Source organism: Rhinopithecus roxellana, chromosome 1, assembly GCF_007565055.1.
Source record: "Rhinopithecus roxellana isolate Shanxi Qingling chromosome 1, ASM756505v1, whole genome shotgun sequence".
Taxonomy (NCBI): Eukaryota; Metazoa; Chordata; class Mammalia; order Primates; family Cercopithecidae; genus Rhinopithecus; species Rhinopithecus roxellana.
In genome coordinates, this window is record NC_044549.1 from 51,007,262 (window position 1) to 51,027,968 (window position 20,707).

The 20,707-nt window shown below is 47.5% G+C and overlaps 1 protein-coding gene across 1 annotated transcript in view; it reads right to left on the reverse strand.

Moving 5' to 3' along the window:
- Positions 1 to 910: 910 nt before the first annotated feature.
- Positions 911 to 20,707, reverse strand: part of FGD5 (FYVE, RhoGEF and PH domain containing 5) — a 124,971-nt gene continuing 105,174 nt past the window's right edge. The window contains 9 exon segments of the mRNA XM_010381519.2: positions 911 to 2,279; positions 2,676 to 2,833; positions 9,146 to 9,274; positions 11,226 to 11,356; positions 12,173 to 12,302; positions 12,800 to 12,937; positions 13,333 to 13,432; positions 16,203 to 16,282; positions 17,697 to 17,780. Of these exon segments, the coding sequence (XP_010379821.2) occupies positions 2,243 to 2,279; positions 2,676 to 2,833; positions 9,146 to 9,274; positions 11,226 to 11,356; positions 12,173 to 12,302; positions 12,800 to 12,937; positions 13,333 to 13,432; positions 16,203 to 16,282; positions 17,697 to 17,780 (987 nt within the window). The 3' untranslated portion in view covers positions 911 to 2,242.

A 20,707-nucleotide genomic window follows, 5' to 3' on the forward strand; every position in this document is an offset into this window, starting at 1 on the left:
GGGGAAGGGCATAGTGTTATTATACAAAGTAAAAGTAAGTTATGGGCTGTGCTCTTTTCAGACCACTTTCACAAACATTCCATTTGTGCCTTTTCCCCTGAACCTGTGGGAGAAGCTAGAATGATCTCCATGTAATAGAAGAAGACACCAAAGCTCAGAGCAACTTGAGTGGCTTGTCTATGCTGCTTCTTCCTGATAAACATGGCCTTTGCTGGGGGTGCACAGTGAAGGGGCTGCTCTGTGCCCAGGGAGCAGAGGGGCAGAGCAGGTATTACGGGGGACTTTGAGCAGCATCTCCATGGTGTCATGGCTGGTTATTTCCCCAGCATCTGGATCCAGTGGGAAGGAGCAACCTCTGACCAGGTGGGGTGGCTTCATCCCCAGTAGAAAAGGTAGTAGAAATTAGCCTGAAATGAGTACACAAAGAACCACAAGAAGGACACATAATACACGGTCCAGATAAAAGGTGATCCCTTGCCCAGTCACACATGAGCCCCTGCCAGTTTCCTTTTACAAAACCCATCCAGTGTGTTTTTCATCTATAACCCAGACATTTTTATTAGGGTAACTATTCACTGAAAAATAAAAGCCCTATTACCTCTTTACAGGGCATCCAAAATAGGATAATATAAAGTAAAAGAGGCTTTCAGACCCGTAATTCTATCTGGAACTCAGAAACTGACCATGGGTGGCGACATAAGCAGACCGGGGAAACTACCCCTGCCTGGTACTGAAGTCCTGCTCTGCTCAACAGCTCTAGAAAGCCCATTTCAGTGTCTGATGATGAAAACGATTCAGTTGGAACTAAGCCCTCAAAAATTAACAAAAACACTGTCTAATCACTTAGTTTGAATCATTAGTTATATGTTTAATGCAAACATTTTAAAACAACTGCAAACTGGAAAAAAAATTTCCCCTGAAAATATTTAATGCAAGTAAGTCCTGGAGATGGTGCTTTTTATAAAAAGTTTGTCAGCAAATGCCCTTTTTTGTAGGGGACAGGGCAGCAACAGAATGGGGACAGGGTATCAGACAATTGATTTTTATTGCAATAAGAGTAGCAAGGAATCCCACCCCTCACATGCTCTTTGCTTTATGTAAAAACCTGTCCAGCAGAATGAGCAACAGTCACCCTCAGGAGGCGATTTAGCCCCAAGTGCCCATAGAACAGCGTCAGGCCACAACTTCTGTGCTCCCTCGCTGTGCCCCGAGCTATCTGCCGAGACCAGGAATTCACTTTTGGAGTCTAACTTGTTTTCTCTTTTTTTCACCTCTCAAAAAATAAAAAGCCTTCAGTAATACAGCCCAAGGATTACCATGTGTCTAAAAGAAGGATAGATTCCCATAAACAATGTTGTCAGCTTGAGTGAGGTAAACACAGGAAGGCACACAATAAATTAAAGCAGACCCTGACTCTTCAGAGGCTCTGCGGTGACCTCTAGGGGCCAGATCTGCCAGTGGCTGCGTTTCCAGCACTGACATAGCATTGAGGACTGCTCTGGGGAGGAGGGACCCCTCCTTTTATAAGTTATGTTAGTATACAGGTCGCAAGGTCAACTGGAGGAGAAAATCCTCCCCTTCCTATCTGGTGGGGCGCAGCCCCTCTAAAGTGATGTGTGCTTGCACACCAGCAAGCCACAGCCAGGTCTGCACAAATCAATTTTATGTACATCCTCATTAGAAAACTGGTGGCACATTAGTCCACAGGATTCCATCTGTTACTGACTTAAGTAAATCACTTAGAAAACACAAAATTGGAGGTTGCAGCTCCGTAAAATAATAAAGTGCTTTCGATGAGAGTAGCTGCTACTGATAGCTTCTCATTTCACCTGAGGCACCACGATTTTTGAAAGGTGATAAGATTTATCATGAGTAAAAACTGTAAGAGCTTCTTTCTACTAAAAAGCCTGCATTTCTAAATGTACTTTTCTATTGGTTTCCACATCTTCATCTTACTAAATTTTAACTCACTGTGGGTAAGGAAATAGTTTATTACCGGGTGGCGGGTGGGGGTGGCGGTGGAAAACACAGAAAAGGAGAGGTCCATAAATATCCCTTAAGGGCTCCACTCATGAAGATGTTGGCAAGGGAAGGGGAGTGGTGGGGAGGTTATAGCAAAAAAGGTCAGGCCTCATTGCTGAATCCAGGTGTGTGTCCAGATGAGTTGAGCCACAGCTTAGCTTCTAAAAGCATTCACATATTGACCTAAGAATTTGTTACAAGTCCACATGCTTGATAACTGCTATAACACACTCGCATCTTCCATGACCTCGATCCACCTATAAAACAGAACAGAGAGGACATTTGGTTTTGTGGCTCTGCCTATGACTCTGCTCACGGAACCTAGAAATGACTGGACTAGATTCCTCTTAGTTTGAAGTCAAGGACCATGTCGTATTCATATTTGTTTCTCAAACATGTTTTCCATATTTAGCAAAAGGCCTGGAACACAGTGCAAAAGTTTACTGAATCAACGCATGCTTGATTCATGAATGAATCATGACAGTCTAAACATGATTGTGACAAAGAACAGGTAGTTCTGCAGTTCTGCTATGGCCCAAAGGGACCTAATGGGATAGGATGAATGGAGCAGAACAGAAGCCAAAGCCCCAAGAAACGACTTGTTTCCTTCTGACAGAACAAAAAGGTATAAGACTAATTAGTTATTTTGGTACCTCTGAGCTGAATTGGTATCTTCTGCTTTGAAGCTATAAAATAGGGTTTTCTTGTGGTAAAGGTGAAAAATAGGTCCTACTTCGCTGCTGCTGCCCTCTTCCTTTTCTGGAGCAATGGTGAAACCTAGCAGAGGCATACTCTCCATGGCCACTTTGTCCTGCAGAGGACAGAAGGAAAAACTGACATTAAACGCCGCACTTTGCATAGTCATTTACTGTTATCTCCAATCTGAGATGCATGAAGACTGCCTCTGTGTGGGATGTGCTTTGGCACCTGCGGGCTCACCACACACAAACTGTTGACCCTCACTTCCCTCCGGGGCCAGCCCTGAGGAAGGAAAGAAACTCAACACTGGCTGGGCACGGTGGCTCACGCCTGTAATCCCAGCACTTTGGGAGGCCGAGGTGGGTGGATCACCTGAGGTCAGGAGTTCGAGACTAGCCTGGCCAACATGGTGAAATCCCATCTCTACTAAAAATACAAAAATTAGCTGGGTGTGGTGGCAGGTGCCTGTAATCCCAGCTACTTGGGAGGCTGAGGCAGAAGAATGGCTTGAACCCGGGAGGCAGAGGTTGCAGTGAGCCGAGATCACACCATTGCACCCCAGCCCGGGGGTCAGAGCGAGACTGTCTCCAAAAAAAAAGAAAGAAAGAAAGAAACTCAACATATTGTGACAGTTTATCACGGACCAGGCAGTTACATTTCATTATCTTTCATCTTCACAACAATCATAGAACGTGTCACTCCCATTCTAAGAAGAAATCAAGGCTCAAAAAAGGTTAACTGCCCAAGATCACATAGCCATTAAGGAGCAGATCCAGAATTTGCACTCATGACCACCTTCTAACCCCACATTCTTTCCATGGATTTATCAGTCAGTGACTCAGTTTCGCAGTTACTTCTGATCACATATTCTGTACTCATTCCTCCAAAACCTCATTTACAGTATTTCGATATGGAGCACTTACACTGTGCTATAAAGTTGCTAACAATTTGATGAGATGTACCCAAAGAACACAGATGGCTCTTACACATATAGTGCTCAGTGGAATAAGATTTTTATATATAGGTAAAGATATTTTTATACACAGTTATGTAAAAACATACATGTTCATAAACAAAACAGACTGTAAAAACACATAAAGAGATACAATTAAGCATATTAGAATGGTGGTGGGAGGAAGAAGAAGGGGACTACAGTTTGCGTATAGAAGAGAATCAAGCTGGGCACAGTGGCATGCACCTGTAGACCCAGCTACACTCGAGTCCAAGGCAGGAGGACTGCTTGAGGCCAAGAATTTGAGTCCAGCCTGGACAACATAGCAAGACCTCATCCCTACAACCCCAGAAAACTAAGAAAAAAAAATTTTTTTTAAAACAAAGGGAATCCTCAAAGATTGCTAGATCAGAAAAAGTCTATGACAAAATTCAATATCCAAACAAAAACAAAAAAGCACAAACCTCTTAGCAAACTAGAGTAGAAGGAAACTTCGTTAACTAACAAAGGGCATCTATAAAATACCTACAGCTAACATCATAGTTAATAGTGAAACACCAAATGCTTTTCCCTTAAAATTGGAAACAAGGCAAGAGTGGTGTTCACTCTCATCAATTCAATTCAACATTGTACTGGGGGCCCTAACTATTATATTAAGGAAAGAAAAAGACAGACATATAGATGAGAAAAGAAGTAGAACTATTTGTGCTTGCAAAAAAACACAAAACTACTAGAACTAAAAATCAATTTAGAAAGGTCACAAGACAATCTGTTTTTATGTGTATATAGTAGCAGCAAACAACTAGAAAATAAACTCCTTTCCAAATGGCATCAAAAAAAAGAAAATATTTAGAAATATATTAATAGAAGTAGAAGATGTCTACACTAAAAACTACAAAACATTAAAAGATAATTCAAGGCTTAAATAAATGAAAATTTATGTACCATGTTCATGGATTGAAAGATTCAATATTACAATGCCAGCTCTCCCCAAATTGGTCTACAGATTCCATAATCACTATCAGAAAAATTGATAAGTTTATATGAAAACGCAAAAGACCTAAAATGCCCAAAACATTTTTTGTTTGTTTGTTTTGTTTTTGAGACAGAGTCTGAGGAAAAAACGTCTGGAGTGCAGTGGTGTGATCTCAGCTCACTCCAACCTCTGCTTGCTGTATTCAAGCGATTCTCACACCTCAGCTTCACAAGTAGCTGAGATTACAGGTATGCACCACCACACCTCCCTAATTTTTTCTATTTTTAGTAGAGACGGGGTTTCATTGTGTTGGCCAGGCTGGTCTTGAACTCCTGGCCTCAAGTGATCTGCCTGCCTTGGTCTCCCAAGTACTGGGAGTACAGGTGTAGGTACCTTTCCAGCCTCGAAACAGCCTTAAAAAAGAACCTGACTTCAAGTTATAGTATTTGAGACAGTTTGGTACTGGCATAACGATTGGTAAATATATGAATGGAACACAATGGAATGTCCAGAAATGGACCTCTATTTATTCAATCATTTGAGATTTAACAGACACTGAAGCAATCCAATAGGGAGAGGCAAGTCTTTTCAACAAATGGTGCTGGAACAACTGGATATCCATAATGAAAAAAAGGACCCTCAACTCCCATGTCATACCATACACAAAAATTAATTTGAGATAGACCTAGAAGTAAAAGCTAAAACATTAATGCTTTCAGAAAATAATACAGGAAAATAACTTTGTAGCTTGCAATAGACAAAAATGCCTTAGCACACAGAAAGCAACGGTCATAAAAGGAAACACTGACAAATAAGACTTCCTCAAAGTTATAAACTGCTGTTCATCAAAAGATTCATTCATTCATTCATTCATTAGAAAATGAACAAGAAAGTCACGGACAGGGAGAGAATATTTGTAAAACATTTATCTGACAAAAGCCTGGTATATAGGATACAGAAAGAACTCCTATAACTCAATCACAGGCACAACCTACTTAAAAAAAATGGACAAGAGATCTGAATAGACACTTCTCAAATGGAAATATGAGTGGCCAATAAGCACATGAAAGCAATCGTGTGCTTAATATCATTAGTTACTAGGGAAATCTAAATTAAAACCACATTGACTTACCTCAACACTCCCCACCAGAATGGCTAAAATTTTAAAGCCTGACAATACCAAGTGTTAGCAATGATGTGGAGCAACCAGAACTCAAAATCACACACTTTGTTGGGGGAGTGTAAAATGGCACACCACTTTGGAAAAAGGTCTTGCAATTCCTTATAAACCAAATATATGCCTGCCTTATGATCCATCAATTCCAATCCTAGGTAATGACCCAAGTGAAATAAAAATTTATGTTCCCACAAATACCGGTATGAAAATGTTTAAAGTGGCTTTATTCATAATCACCAAAGCCTAGAAGCAATCCAAATGTTCTTTGACTGGTGAACAGCTAAACAAAACTGGTATAGTCACAAAATGGAAGACTACTCAGGCATAGAAAGAAGTGAACTACTGCTATATGCAACAACATAAATGAATCTCAAAAACATCATGGTGAATAGAAGTCACACATGATTCCATCTGTTTGAGGATCAAGAGGCAAAACTAATCTATGGCGGAAAGAAAATTGGAACAGGGTGTTGCCTCTGGGGACGGGATGATAGTGGCAATTTGTAGGTGTGTGCATTAATCAAAACTCACCAAATAGTATATTTGAGATTTGTGTACACTATATATAAATTAGACATCAAAAGGAAAAAAAAAAGTACAAAAACATTGAATTCTTAGGGGAAAGTATATTTTGAAAAACATGAAAAAGTAAAAGGTACAGAGGGATGAATAGAGAGGTACTTGATAAAAGAAAAGTAGAAAATGTTAATTGTACAATCCAGTTAATGGTCATACGATAGTTCACTGTAAAATTCTTTTTTTTTTTTTTTTTTAAGACAGTCTCGCTCTGTCGCCCAGGCTGGAGTGCAGTGGTGTGATCTTGGCTCACTGCAACCTCCACCTCCTGAGTTCAAAACGATTCTCCTGCCTCAGCCTCCTGAGTAGTTGAGACTACAGGTGTGTGCCACCACCATGCCCGGCTAATTTTTATATTTTTAGTAGAGACGAGATTTCGCCATGTTGGCCAGGCTGGTTTCAAGCTCCTGACCTCAAGTCATCCTTCTGCCTCAGCCTCTAAAAGTGCTGGGATTACAGGCATGAGTCACCATGCCCTGCCAGTTCACTGTAAAATTCTTTCAACATTCCTTTATGTTTGAAAAGTTTTATAAACAATAACTATAATAAAGAAATAATAAAATGTTGGAAAAAATAGGCTGGGCACAGTGGCTCACACCTGTAATCCCAACACTTTGGGAGGCCAACATTGGGAGGATCACTTGAGGCCAATAGTTCGAGAACAGCCTGGGCAATATAGTGAGACTGCCTCTACAAAAAATAAAAAAATTGGCTGGGCGTGGTGGCTCACGCCTGTAATCCCAGCACTTTGGAAGCCAAGGTGGGTGGATCATGAGGTCAAGATATCGAGACCATCCTGGCCAACATGGTGAAACCCCATCTCTACTAAAAATACAAAAATTAGCCAGGCATGGTGGTAGGCGCCTGTAGTCGCAGCTACTGGGGAGGTTGAGGCAGGAGAATCACTTGAACCCGGGAGGCAGAGGCTGCAGTGAGCCGAGATTATGCCACTGCACTCCAGCCTGGCAACAGAGCAAGTCCCTATCTCAAAAAAAAAAAAAAAAAAAATTCAAATTCAAATTAAAAAAAAATTAGCTTGGGCATGGTGTCACACATTTGTGGTCCCAGCTTCTTGGGAGGCTGAGTTGGGAGGATGGCTTGAGCCCAGGAGTTAAAAGCTGCAGTGAACAGTGATCACACCACTGCACTCCAGCCTTGGGCAACAGAGCAAGACCCTGTCTTGAAACAACAGAAAATGTTGGAAAAAATAAAGATTCCAATGTATTTTTGATAGTCACTTTCTCCCAGGACTGTTACTAAACAGCAAGTTGGATCAGCTTTGGGCCACCTCAGGGTGCATGACAGGGGTGCATGGTGGTGTAGACAGTGCAAGCCAGCTATCCACTTCATCAGAACCTTTTTTTCTTTGATGGGATTTGAAAGCTTTGTCCCATCGCTGGAACAGGTTTATTGAGAAATTATGTAAATTCCCCTTTCTAGAAGAAACTGCTTTGGAGTCATACTTAAGTCCATAATTCATTCATTTTAATTTTCATTGAGATAGGGTTTTACTATGTTGCTCCGGCTGGTCTCAAACTCTTGGCCTCAAGAGATCCTCAGCCTCCCAAAGTCCTGGGATTACAGGCGTGAACCACCATGCCAGGCCCCTAAATCCACCTTTTAAAATAAGCTTATGCTGTCACTTACATGACAACTGTTCAGTTTGTTTTGGAAAGATAAAAATCCCCACAGTGTGGAAGGCCCCACCTGTGGACATACGCAAAGGCCCCTCAGGGTGGGGTGTGGCTCACAGGGTGCCCAAGCCACTCAGGCCTATGGCAGATCCCCTGCCTGCTTTGCTTAGAGTAAACAGATGTGGGGCCTTGCTAAGTGTTTAAGTATGGCTCCAAAGCAATTTCTTCTAGAAAGCCATCCTCTGTGATCCCTGGGGACGGGCACACTGCAACCTTCACAGTTGCAGGTCCTTCCAGAGGGAAGCTTCATGCCCCAAAGAAGGAAGTGCCTTTTGCACATTTGCTAGCATCTGTGGCCAGGGGAGAAGGGCCAGCCCTATCTGACATGCACATCCCAGTGGCGCAAAGCAGCCACCCTCTGCAGCTCATCAGAATACATTTAACTCCCATTTTCAAAGCTGAAACTATGCCTGACCACCTAGAAGCCACCAGCTGGTGGGGCGTGGAGATAGAAATGTTTCACATTATCCAACAGGTTCAGCCTGGGTCAGGGCCAGATGGCACCCTGCTACATAACCATGGCCACACATCTGTCTACTCTGGAAGTAAACTTGATTTCCAAGGTTCTCTCGCCTAAAGTAAGATATTCTATAAAATACAGATTTCAGTTTTCTTTAGAAGAGTTACCAGAGTTACCCTATAAAAGAGATGGATGGACAAAAAGGGAGTAGCTTCCTCCACACTGCCGAATTTTGCCCCAAGCAATCTAAGTAGACAGTAGGAAGGCATTTTCTTTTGTGGCATGGCTGGCTTGTCCCGTCTTTGTCCTAGATGCTGGGCCTGTGACATTTAAACACTTTGCGGCACAGGTTGGCAGGTCCGTACCTTCTTATCTCCACAAAGAAACTGCAAATTCCTTAGATTTTGAAGTGGTGAGTGGTTGTGTAGCCACAGCAACACTGAGCACATGGCATTGCTCACTAAAGACTTGACTGCCACGAGAACTGGCTCAGCAGCCAGGACTCACACAGCCTTGCAGGTGACAGGATGTGTGCAGGCCCCAGGGGGTCATTTCACAGAAGAGGGGAGAGAGTGCAGATCACTACTACCTCACTGGCCATGTAGGTGTAGAGAACTTTGCCTTTGATGACAAACCAGAGCTTCTTCCAGTGCCGCTTGCCCCTCTTACACCGGCTGAGATAGCCGCTGATGGCAGAGCCCTCTCCAGAGGCAGCCACCTGGCAGGAGGGAAGCAGAGTGGTCAGGTCACCCCAGTGGTCGGGCACAATTCAAACAGCACAATTCAAAATGACACTGCAAATCATCTGGCTACTTATACTGCTTTGACATTGGATAAGGTCTCAGGATCCACCCAATACCAAAGTCAGCAAGATAGTGCTTCATGCTTTTGAGAAACAGGATTTAATGAATGGACCCAGATGACTTTAGGAATGCTGATGCTTCCCCCTAGTGCTGTTTCAGATTCTTGGTTCCCTTTCCCAACCTCAGCCCCTTGACTCAAGAAACTTCGTTCAGGTACTTAGGGGAAAGGTTCTTCCTTCTAAAATTAACTCTTGCACTTTCAACTTATCTCTTCCTCACATTTAGGGAGGGATCCTCTTTGTATTGTGGCCTAAAAGGTTTTATAGTCTCCTGCCTAGTGGGGTGTGTGCAGCGTTAAGTCCTTTTATTATTATTACTACTCTTTGTGGTGGTGGGGGGTAGTAGTATTCTGTCCACAGGCTTTATGTGGTGAGGAACACAGGACTGGAATAATACCGACCTGGGATTTCCCATCCAGGCTCTACCAATTACTAGGTGGTTAATGATGAGCAATTTGCTGACTTCTAAGTCTCAATTTCCTTACTAGTAAAAGAGGAATGCAATGTAAAAAATGTGAGCTTTATACATATATGTGATTATGAAATAATCTCTAAGACAAATTAAGTGGAGAAAACAGAAGAGATTCTGTATAGTATGTTGTCTTTTGGGTAGAAAAAGAAGATATATGAATGTACATCTGTATTATGTATGTGCATGAAAATTTCTAGAAGGATCCATAAGAAACTTGATGGCGGTGGGATTAAGGGAGGCTGGGAAGGATGACAGACTCACTTTTCATCATATGTGTTTTGTACTTTTTTGGGAAAAATGTTTAACCATGTATGTGTTCTTTTTTTTTTTTTTTTTGAGACAGTCTCGCTTTGTCTCCAGGCTGGTGTGCAGTGGCGCCATCTCAGCTCACTGCAACCTTCGCCTCCCTGAGATTCAAGCGATTCTCCTGCCTCAGCCTCCCGAGTAGCTGGGACTATAGGCGCGTGACACCACACCTGACTAATTTTTGTATTTTTAGTAGAGCTGGGTTTTCACCTTGTTAGCCAGAATGGTCTCGATCTCCTGACCTTGTGATCTGCCCACCTTGGCCTCCCCAAGTGCTGGGATTACAGGCGTGAGCCACCGCGCCCGGCCGTGTTATTTCCAAGATTTTTAATTTGCAAAAGGAACAAGTTAATGGATAAAACTGTACCTATTTAAATTTTCCATTCCCTAACACTTTTTTAAACCCTTGCTAACTTGGACTAACTTGTTAGCAGCTAACTAACAAGTTAGTTGTTAATGGACTAACTTGGAAGCAGCTGATCACACTTGTGGACCCCTTGTGTATTCACAGGCATACATTGGTCTGTGGTTGTGATTGGAAATACAGACATACAATCTGGTCCTATTTGCGGGATACAATTGAGTTTAGCCAATTCTGAAGTTTCCTGCGGAGCCCATGGCCTCCAGGGACGTCAATGCCTGAGCTGGGTTGGGACCCCCAGGATGAGGGGACAGTGCAGCTCAGAGGCCTGACATGGAAGGACCAACCCAGGAATTTGGCTCCTTTAGACTGAAGAGCCCCTGTGATCTGTGCAGTCTCCTTGAGTACCACATCTAGGCTATGGGGCAGGAGAAAAAGGAGAGAAAAGAAAGAGGAGGAGGGGAGAGGTAGAGAGAAGGATGGGAAAGATGTCTCCTAGCACCATCACTGTCAAGTCAGTCCTCGTAGCTGGGATGCTTCCATTAGGAATGCTCTGTCCAGAGAGACTGGTCAGGCTGGTTCAGGGCAGGGTCTGACCCCGTCTACCCAGGAGGACCATGAACCTTCCAAATCCCCGACTTCCCGTTTGGTAGCCCTGCCTACTTTACCTCTGTCAGGGCTGAAGGGACTTTCTTCTGCTTCTTGAAGGTAGAGGGGTTAATGCTCTGGAAGACAGATGAAAAGGCACTGCCGGAGAAGCGGGGTGCAGACAGTGGGAAGCTCATGCTCACAGGCCGCTCTGTAACCGAAAGAAGCCGTGGGGAAGGGAGGTGAGAGGCGTGCCTGTGGCTTGTCTTTGGAATGCTGATTCCTGTAAAATCCCTCTAGGAATGTGAGCCATGGGGGTTAAGTGGGACCTGAAAGTCAAGCACTCTCCCTCCTGCAGGAACAGACAAAGGCTACGGGGGATGGGGAGGGGATGCTTTTCCAGGGCGCTGGACAGCCCTTCACCTCCAGGCCTCCAGGTAGCAGGGAGTGGGCTGTCTTCTCTGATGACCTCAGTCTAGCCCCATGGAGTGGAGGCAAGGGAAATACTTTAGTTTTAGGCCCAAGATACACCTGCTCTCCTTCCTGGGAACTTCACCCTGCTAGGGCAAGGCCTATCCCTTCAGCACTGACCAGGTCTCTCAAGGGCCGGCTCAGCTTCCCAAGGCTCCTGTGTGGAACAGCCTCACCCCTCTCCGACCCCAGCTCCTTTGCTGCCAGGCTCATATAGTCCTTAGTCCCAGAAAGGTGCCACAGGACACAGGCCCACAGGACACTTGACAAGAGGGCCTCTGTGGTAAAGGACACAGGAGTTCCCTGCCTCCGTCCCCTTACAGACACACTGACTCCTAAGCTTAGCTACAGAGCTCTTCTTCTGGGGACACCGATCAGTTTTGCATATCTTGGGAAATGGTGCCCTGGTGTGAGCTCGAACCTCTTATTTCCTCCCTCCATGGAGTGAACAACTCCCTCCAGGGAAAGCGGTTTCCGGCATGAACCATGGAAGCCACTGGAGCCTGGGGAGAAGCCACCAGGCCACTTGGAAGAAGGCAAGTGGTCCCCAGGTTACCTCTCATCAGGCCCGGGACAGCCCTGCCCCGCTTCTTCAGCTCCCCGAAGCAGCCGTCGCAGACCTTGGCCATCCTGTCCTTCAGGTACTTCAGCGGGTACTTGTTCCGTGAACAGTTCCGGCACACGATCTGCAGGCCCAGGTGGGAAGATTCTCACCCCTCTCAGTGCGTGCAAAGGAGACCTGCATCCCTCCCCTCCACTCCCTCCGCTAATCCACCCATAACTGCCCTTAGGTAGCCCCGGGTTCTGATCATGGAGCTGTGTGTGGCCTCTACTTTTCCAGCAAGGCTTCATCTTGTTTCTGAGCCAGCGCCTATCTGCTTTTCTGATGAACCTATGCCCTTAACCACTACACGATACTTTTTTCTCCAAGCACAATAGCCATGTATGCTATGGTTTTCTGTTGAAAACATGGTGGTATGGAAGGGGCCTGGGACTTGGAGCTCTGGTCTGACGATCTATGAAATGGGAATTAGCAATCTGTACCTCTCGGGTTGGTGTGAACACACCTCACTCTGGGGCTTGCAGTAGCTGCTGGATATCCCTGAGCCCCCAGCTGGGCAGGGACATGCCCTTCCCCCACCCCACCCCCATGCACACACTCACCCCAGATGGAGCAACTCACCTTGCCACAGGCATGACAGTGATGACGCCGCAGGGTGAGGGAGAAGTCGCAGCCGCAGTTCATGCACATCATGACGTGTGTGACAGGCACCAGGGTCGGGGGCCTCTCCCCAAGGCTAACCCCCAGCCTCTCTCGTATCTGCAGCAACAGAATTGGCTGAGTAATGTGGAATGTGGCCAGGAGACCAGCCAGATGCATAGCCCAGTGAGCCCTGCCCTGCTTCTCTGTACAGGGTGTGTGCATGTGTGGGTGAGTGGGTCTGATGCTGAAGGCCTCTCCTGCACCCTCCAGGATGCTCACTCTTGGTTGGGAAGCAGCCAGACTGTGAGAACGGGGTTGGGGGTGCCGGGCTCCTAAGTTGCACGGAGGCCACCCCTGACTAGGGTGGGAGCATAGCAGAGGGGTGGGGGGAGCCAGTGCCCCAAGGACAGGAGCTACACCTCCATCTGCGTGTGAGTGGTGACAGCAGTGCCCGCCCAGGGAACCCCAGGTCTCTGAGGCTAGTGGCCCGTGGGCCCTGCCCACCCACTCACCTCCACGCTATGGTGGAATGCAGCCAGAGCCTGGGCCTTGTAGTCCTCAGGGAGGGCTCTGCTCAGACAGCCATACCACTCGTCCCTCTCTGCACAGGAGCTGTGGGCATGGGCTGGAATGAGCAAAGGCAGGAGCAGCTCTGCCTCCCACCCTCCATCTCAGCATGGATGAGGTCCTCACTCAGATGCCTCATCCTCCTCCCTTGAGCCTACACCTCTCACACTGCCCAGAACCACCACCAAAGAACAGATCACCTGCCACACTAGGTTTACTAGCAGACCACCGGTCCATTAGCTGTCCTTGGACCTGTTTCTTCCTATACTGGAATAGCAACAATATTCCCCTAACTCCCAGGGCTGCTGTGGAGATGAAGGAAGATGTGGGACGTGGAACCACATTGTTAACATTGTACAAAAGCAAGAGTCATTAGGAAGGCCCAGAGGGTCCCACACTTTAGGAGAAACAGGCTGGCAGGGGACAGAGGGCTGGGTACCTGTGGAGGACGAGGGGTAGGTGGGAGCTGGCAAAGGTAAACATCTCTGTCTCCCACCTTCCTCATCTCCCCACATAGCTTCCCAGTCATCCAACAGGCACTTTCCAAGTCCCTGCTCTGCACCAGGGAGGGCTTCTTGAGGGGCAAGAGCTACGCCTGGGCTGTGTGCCAGGTAGCTGGGTGGAGTTCTCACAGTGTCCACTAGATGTCGCACCTACACCGCAGGTAAGTGTGCAGCCTGCCCCAGAAAGCAAGCATAAGGGCCCGCTGGCCTGGGCGGGAGCAGTGCTGCCAGGCAGTGGCTGAATCAGCACTGTGGGCAGCAAGACACCATGTCTCTAAAAGGCGATGAATGGGTCCTGCTGTCCCCTGGGAGCTTCAAGTGTGAAGTGTCTGGACTAGCAGGAAGGTGACTGGCATACTAAAGGCCACTGTCCTCGCCCTGGGAGATGGGCAGCCCCACCTAAAGGCCCACGTGTGGATCGTCACCACCTTCATGTCATGGCCAGACTAACAGAAACTATATGCTGGCAGCCTCCTGCCCTTGATTTTATCATAAGGAGAGGTGAGGCCACGACCCCCACCCAGGCATCACCTCCTCCAGGAAGACTTCCCTCACTCCTCCAGATGGGGCAGTCCCTCCTTTGGGTTTCCAAGCCCTCTTCTACTCCCTCATGCCGTAGACTGTAATAGATAAGAGCTCTGGTCCACACAGTCCCGGGTTCAAACTCCAGTTCCACCTCACCTGGCTGTGTGACCCTTTTGCAAGCCTCGACTCCCTATGCATGGAAGGAGCCGCAAACCCCAGCTCTAAGGGTGGTGATGAGGATCACGGAGGTGCCTGAGGCCTGACAGGTGTCCAATGCCTGCTACTGTTGTCATTACCACTATTAATTGTTACAGCAGTTACTGCCCTGCATCTGAAGCAGTTTAAAACTCTCCCACCTGTAATGTGGGCTCCTGGAGAGCACAACAAGGGCTAAATTGTTTGTGTCTTCAGCCCCGGACCTGGCACTGAGGTGTAGCTAATACATGCTTAATTTTTTTTTTGAGACAGGGTCTCACTGTGTTCCCCAGGCTGGTCCCAAACTCCTGGCCTCAAGTAATCCTCCAGCCTCAGCCTCCCAGAGTGATGGGATTACAGGTATGAGCCACCATGCTCCACCTAATAAATGATTTTAATGAGAAAATGCATCTATGAGAATGCATGTGCGTGAGTGCATTTAGATCCCATTTCACACTCAGAACCACCCCAATGCAGGATAAACCCCCATGTGATAGGCACCGCTGCCATCCCAGGGTCGTGGGCTTGCTAAGAGGAGACACCCAAGCCCCAGAAGCCTTGCTGACCCCTGCCATGCACGTCCCTGGCTAAAGAACTGCCCTTAGCTGGAGCCATACCTGCCTGGTTTCCAAGCCCTTGAGAGCTTGAGCTTACGTTGCCCTGAGAGAAGGAAAAGGGGATGCTCTTTAAGGTCATGGTCTGAAGCCAGAGATGAGGATCCCAGGCAACCTGAGGGCCTGGAGAAAATGCAGACCTTTCTGATAGAAAGGCCATGTCCCCCTGTGGTCTGAATGTTTGTGTTCCCCCAATTCAAATGCAGAAATCCTCTTTCCAAAAGCACTGATGTTGGGAGGCAGGGCCTTTGGGAGGTTATGAGGCCATAGGTGTGGAGCCCTCACGAATGAGATTAGTGCTCTTATACAAGAGATCCCGGAGAGACCCTTGCTCCTCCCACCATATGAGGTGGCACTGTCTATGTGAGAAGGCACCGTCTTTGAACCAGGAAGCAGAACCTCACCAGACACCGAATCTGCCAGTGCTTTGACCTTGGACTTCCTGACCTCCAGCCTATGAGAAATTTCTGTTGTTTATAAGCCACCCAGTTTATGGTAGTTTTGTTACAGTGGCCTGAATGGACTAAGACACCACAGAGACAGGGCAGCAAAAGTGTTGAGCGCTCACTTATTGTTTCTTTTCTCTCATCTTCTAGACAGGAAAGCAAAAAGGCAGGCCACTTTATGAACAGCAGCACACAATACATTTTGTACTTGCCTTAACTTTTCATGTCGCTACAGAGACCCAATCCTCCATAAAGAGCTCCACAAACAGGAGACATTGCTGTTGTCGTATTTAAGCCATGGTCTCTAGAAACCTCTGAAGTTGTATATAAAATTTTACGAGTGTGTACATTTTTTGAGGGGAGAAAAGTTTTTATCAAATTCCCCAAAAGGTTAGGAAACATGGAAAAGAAAAAAAGTCCTTTGACCCAGAAGGATACCAAAATAAAAATGGCACATCCTTATCTGTTGTTCTGAAACTTCCCAGGCTCACACCTCTGCCTTGTGCGCCATCCTCCCTCCACCTGCCCGTACCTCGCAGACAGCATCAGGCAGGACTCGGAAGTCTCAATCTTTAGAGCGTAGGGCACTTTCTCCATCACAGGGCGGCTGACCTGGAAAACCAACAGCAGCCTCCTTCAGGGTGGGGCAGGGAGGGGCAAGTGCACACCGGCTTCTCCTGGCAGCAGATGAACAGAGGGACCGTGTCCACCTACTGCCGTTCTCTAGCCCCAGGGCATACCTTTCTGTGATGGTAGGTGCTGTTAAAGGTACCTGGCTGCCAGCTGCGTCATTCTTGGCCACTCACCCACCGCTGGGAAGGCTGCAGAGCGTCATGCTCAGGGACCAGCCTGGGCAACCCCAGGTGCACTGTCATGTTGGACAAGTACCTGCCCAGTGACCATGTCTCCCATTCCTTTTTCTAACAGTCTCCTCAATAGAGCCTTTGGTTCCAAAAGGGAACAAACCTCCATGCTGAGAAAGGTGTTTCCTCCTTCCCCTTCCCCACGGTAAAGAGCCTACAGGATCAAGAGAGATTGCACAGTGCCTCTTACAGCTCTCCTGGCCATCCCTGCCTCTGCCCTTGACAATGAGAACCACCTGCGGCTCCACTGTCCCACCTCAGTGTCGCCCTCTCTGACTTCAGCCCCCTGTTGCACCAGAATTAACTTCCTAAAACCTCCTGCTCCTCAAGGTCCCCAATAGCTCCCTAGTGTTCCCATCTTTGGGACCAAGTTACACGGAGCTAAGCCCCACACATATGCCCATATTCACAACAGTATTACTCACAACAGCCTAAAGGTGGAAGCCACCCAGTGTCCATCGGCAGAGGGTTGAATAAACACCATGTGGTCTATCCACACAACGGAAGGAAAATTCTGACCCATACTACAGATGACAGGGATCAACCTTGAGGACACTGTGCTAAGTGAAACAAGGATCAATACTGTGTGACCCCTCTCATTCGAGGTATCCAGAGTAGTCAAATTCATGGAGACAGAAAGTAGAACAGTGGGTACCAGGGGCTGGGAAGGAGAGGGGAATGGAGAGTTGGTGTTTAATGTGGGCAGAGTTTCAGTCTGGGGAGAGGAAAGAGTTCTGAGATGGATGGTGGTGCTGGATACACAGCAATGTAAATGTGCTTAGTGCCACAGAACTGTACATTTAAAAATGGTTACTTTAAAAATAATATGTATTTTATCACAATTAAAAAAAATTACCAAACACCTGCTTGTTCCCCTAACCCAGGCCCTTCCTTATGCATTTTCCTCCTTGTAGGATGCCCCCCTCTCTTTCTTCCTGATCTGACCAAATATTACCCACTCTAAGGGTTCAGTCCCCTCTTCCAGGAAGCCCTCCATCCCCCTCTCCTCTCCCTGGGCACCAACCTGCTGTAGCCCAATACTGTTTCCACCGGGCCTCCCTCTTCCAGCTGGTCTGGGTGCTCCTAGGAGCAAGATGCTGTCCCCTTCTCCCCTGGGGTCTCCCTGTCCCCCAACCCTGGGGTACCTTCCACCAGACATTTACCTTCATGCTGGCCACAGCCAATGTGTTCTTCAGCCGGTACTTCCCATCCTTCTGGGGATAGGTGTACAGGAGCACATCGTTCATCTGGAGAGAGGGAAACCCTGTTAGAGTCCCCTGGTCCCAGAGGGCTGCGCCAGGCTTCTGTCCTCAAAGGATCCCTGAGCTCCGCTGTGCACAGGCATGTTGTATTCCTCAGTAACCCCCACAGGTGCGCAAAAACATTGTGGCCAAAATGTGAGCCCCTTCCTTGCCATTCTACTCCTGGTTCAATGCTCGAGGGGAATAAACGCATATGCCCTCAAAAAGTCATGTGTGAGAATGTTCACAGTGGCTTTATTTGTAACAGCCAAATAGTGGGGACAATTCCAATGTCTATTTGCAGGTGAATGGATAAACTAACTGGTCTATCCATACTACAGAATACCTTATAGCAGCCAGAAGGAACACGCCGCCAATACACACCACCACGTGGATGTATCTCAAAATCATGCTGAGTGAAGAAGCGAGGCACGAGAGAGTTACGCTGTTTGATGACATTTCTGTGACATTCCAGAACAGGCAGAACTAATCTAAAGAGGGATGAAAGTCAGGCCACTGGTTGATGGGGGCCTCCAGGGTTGGGAGAAATGAACTCCAATCAGGCACAGAGGAACTTTCTGGTGGTTGGAGATGTTCCACATCTCGACCCAGGTGGTGGTTACACTGTGATATACACTTGTCAGTACTGACTAACACATATGCTTAAGGTTGATGCATTTCACTATAAAAATTAAGGCTCAATAAAGTATAGTTAAGGAAGGGTTGGGAGACACCTTGAGGAGAGGGAAGTGGTGGGCCCTGCTTGCTGCTGTACTTCCAGGTCCCTTCACAGAGTAGGTGCTCAATTAATATTTGTTGAATTAACAACTAAAGCCCTCCCAACAGCAGGGCATACAGAAAGACATGTAATGAAAGTCACTTTATCTCCTTAGGAGAGAGTATTTCTGTTTAGCTAAACAATTTCAGGTGTGAGAAGATGACATCACGCTCAGGGTTGTAAATCCTGACCATGTTACGGACCAGCGTGGAGACTATGACCAAGCCCTTTCCTCAGCTGAGTCTCAGGTTCCTCTGGGAAATGGGCGACACTACTACCATTACTTATCATGGACATGCAGAGAATGCCCTCTCCATATGTGACCAATATGAACCTGGGGTGAGCCCTTTTCACATGGGGCCAAATGAACCAGAATAAGCCCACTAAACATGGAGCCAACATGAACCAGGGGAGTCCTTTACACATGGCACCAACATGAACCAGGGGGAGCCCTGTACACATGGCGCCAACATCAACCAGGGGGAGCCCTTTCCACCTGGAACATGAACTAGGGAGCGCTGTGTGCACGTGGCACCAATGTGAACCAAAGTGAGCCCTGTACACAAGGCGCCAACATGAAACAGGGTGAGCCCCAGACATGGCACCAACATCAGTTAGGGTGAGCCCTGTACACATGTTGCCAACATGAACTACGGTGAGCCCTGGACATATGGCGCCAACATCAACTAGGATGAGCCCTACACACATGGTGCCAACATGAACCAAATTGAATGTTCTACACATGGTGCCAACATAAACCAGAGTGAGCCCTGGACACATGGCATCAACGTGAACCAGGATAAGTCCTGGACACATGGTGCCAATGTGAACCAAGGCAAGTCCTCTACGCATGGTGCTGACATGAGCCAAGGAGAGCCCCGCAAGCATGGAGGAAAACATTAAGTAGGGGTGTGTAAGGACGGAACAAAACAATGCATGTGAAAAGTCAGAATGAATACTTCTTTTCCCCTGATAGACAGAGCCTGCTGAGGGAACAGAATGAGGTTTCCCACAGCTAGCTCTTCTCGGGACTCCAAGGTTCCAGCTATGGCAATACAGGAGACTTGGCCCACCACTGACCCCCCCATGGGACCTCAGGAACCCCTCCCTCTCTCTGGGCCTTGCTGTGTCCCAACAGAGTTGGAGTAGGTGGGGGTTGGTGCACTTCCCTGTGAGGGCCAGGTGTTGAATGTTTCAGGCCTCTGCCTCCACCCCTCAACTCCACTGCTGTGCAAAGCAGCCACAGATGACCCATGATAGAATGCACGTGGCTGTGTTCCAACAGAACTTTATCAACAAAAATTGGCATCCGGCTGGCGTTGGCCTGCAGCTCTAGTTTGTGAAGCCCTGTTCTTGCCCTGCCTTCTAAGAGTGACAGGCGATATGGTGCACTGACATTGATTCTGCACCAGGCACTGGACCAAACCCCTGACTTCACTCCCACAGTCCTAATGTACACTCCCACAGTACTAATGTGCAGGCACCATGATCATCATCCCCATTTCCCAGAGGGAGAAACTGAGGCCCAGAGAGGCCAGAGGCCATGCCTGAGGTCACAGCTAGCAGGTAGTGGAGCCAGGGGTATGGCTTGATGAGTGTCCTTCCAGTGTGTTCGGGAGGGAATGTCAGAGCTGCTCTCACAGTGAACCTGCGCACAGGTTCACGAACCTTGCCCATGAACCCTCCCAGCCTCAGGGAACCGACCTGTGTCACTCGGGAGAGCAGCCCCAGCCTCTCTGTGATGGTCCCTCAAGCTCCTGCTGCCATGGCAACTGTCATAAGCACCCTAAGGTTTCCTTCGCGGTTCAGGACCAGGCTGCCTCCTAATTTGCCCATGGCTCTCCTGCCTGCTTCAAAGTACATGCTTTACAGCCCCAGCTTGGAGGAAGGAGGAAAAGCCCATCATGAATGGGTAGGGGGGCTTCCCACTGTAAGGAGCCACCGGGGGCAGCCCCACCTGCAGCTCAGGGACTTCAGGGCCTGGTGGGACACTTTCCGCAATCTAACAAAACTGCTGGGCACAGGCGCCCAGATGCCCCGACTCTGTTCTGCAGTTCAGATTATTTTCTGAAACTGGCACCTTTGAGGAAGAAAAATTCTTCCTAAGTGTGTTTGTTCACCATGGCACTCCCTGGCTTGAGCACCTGTCAGGCCA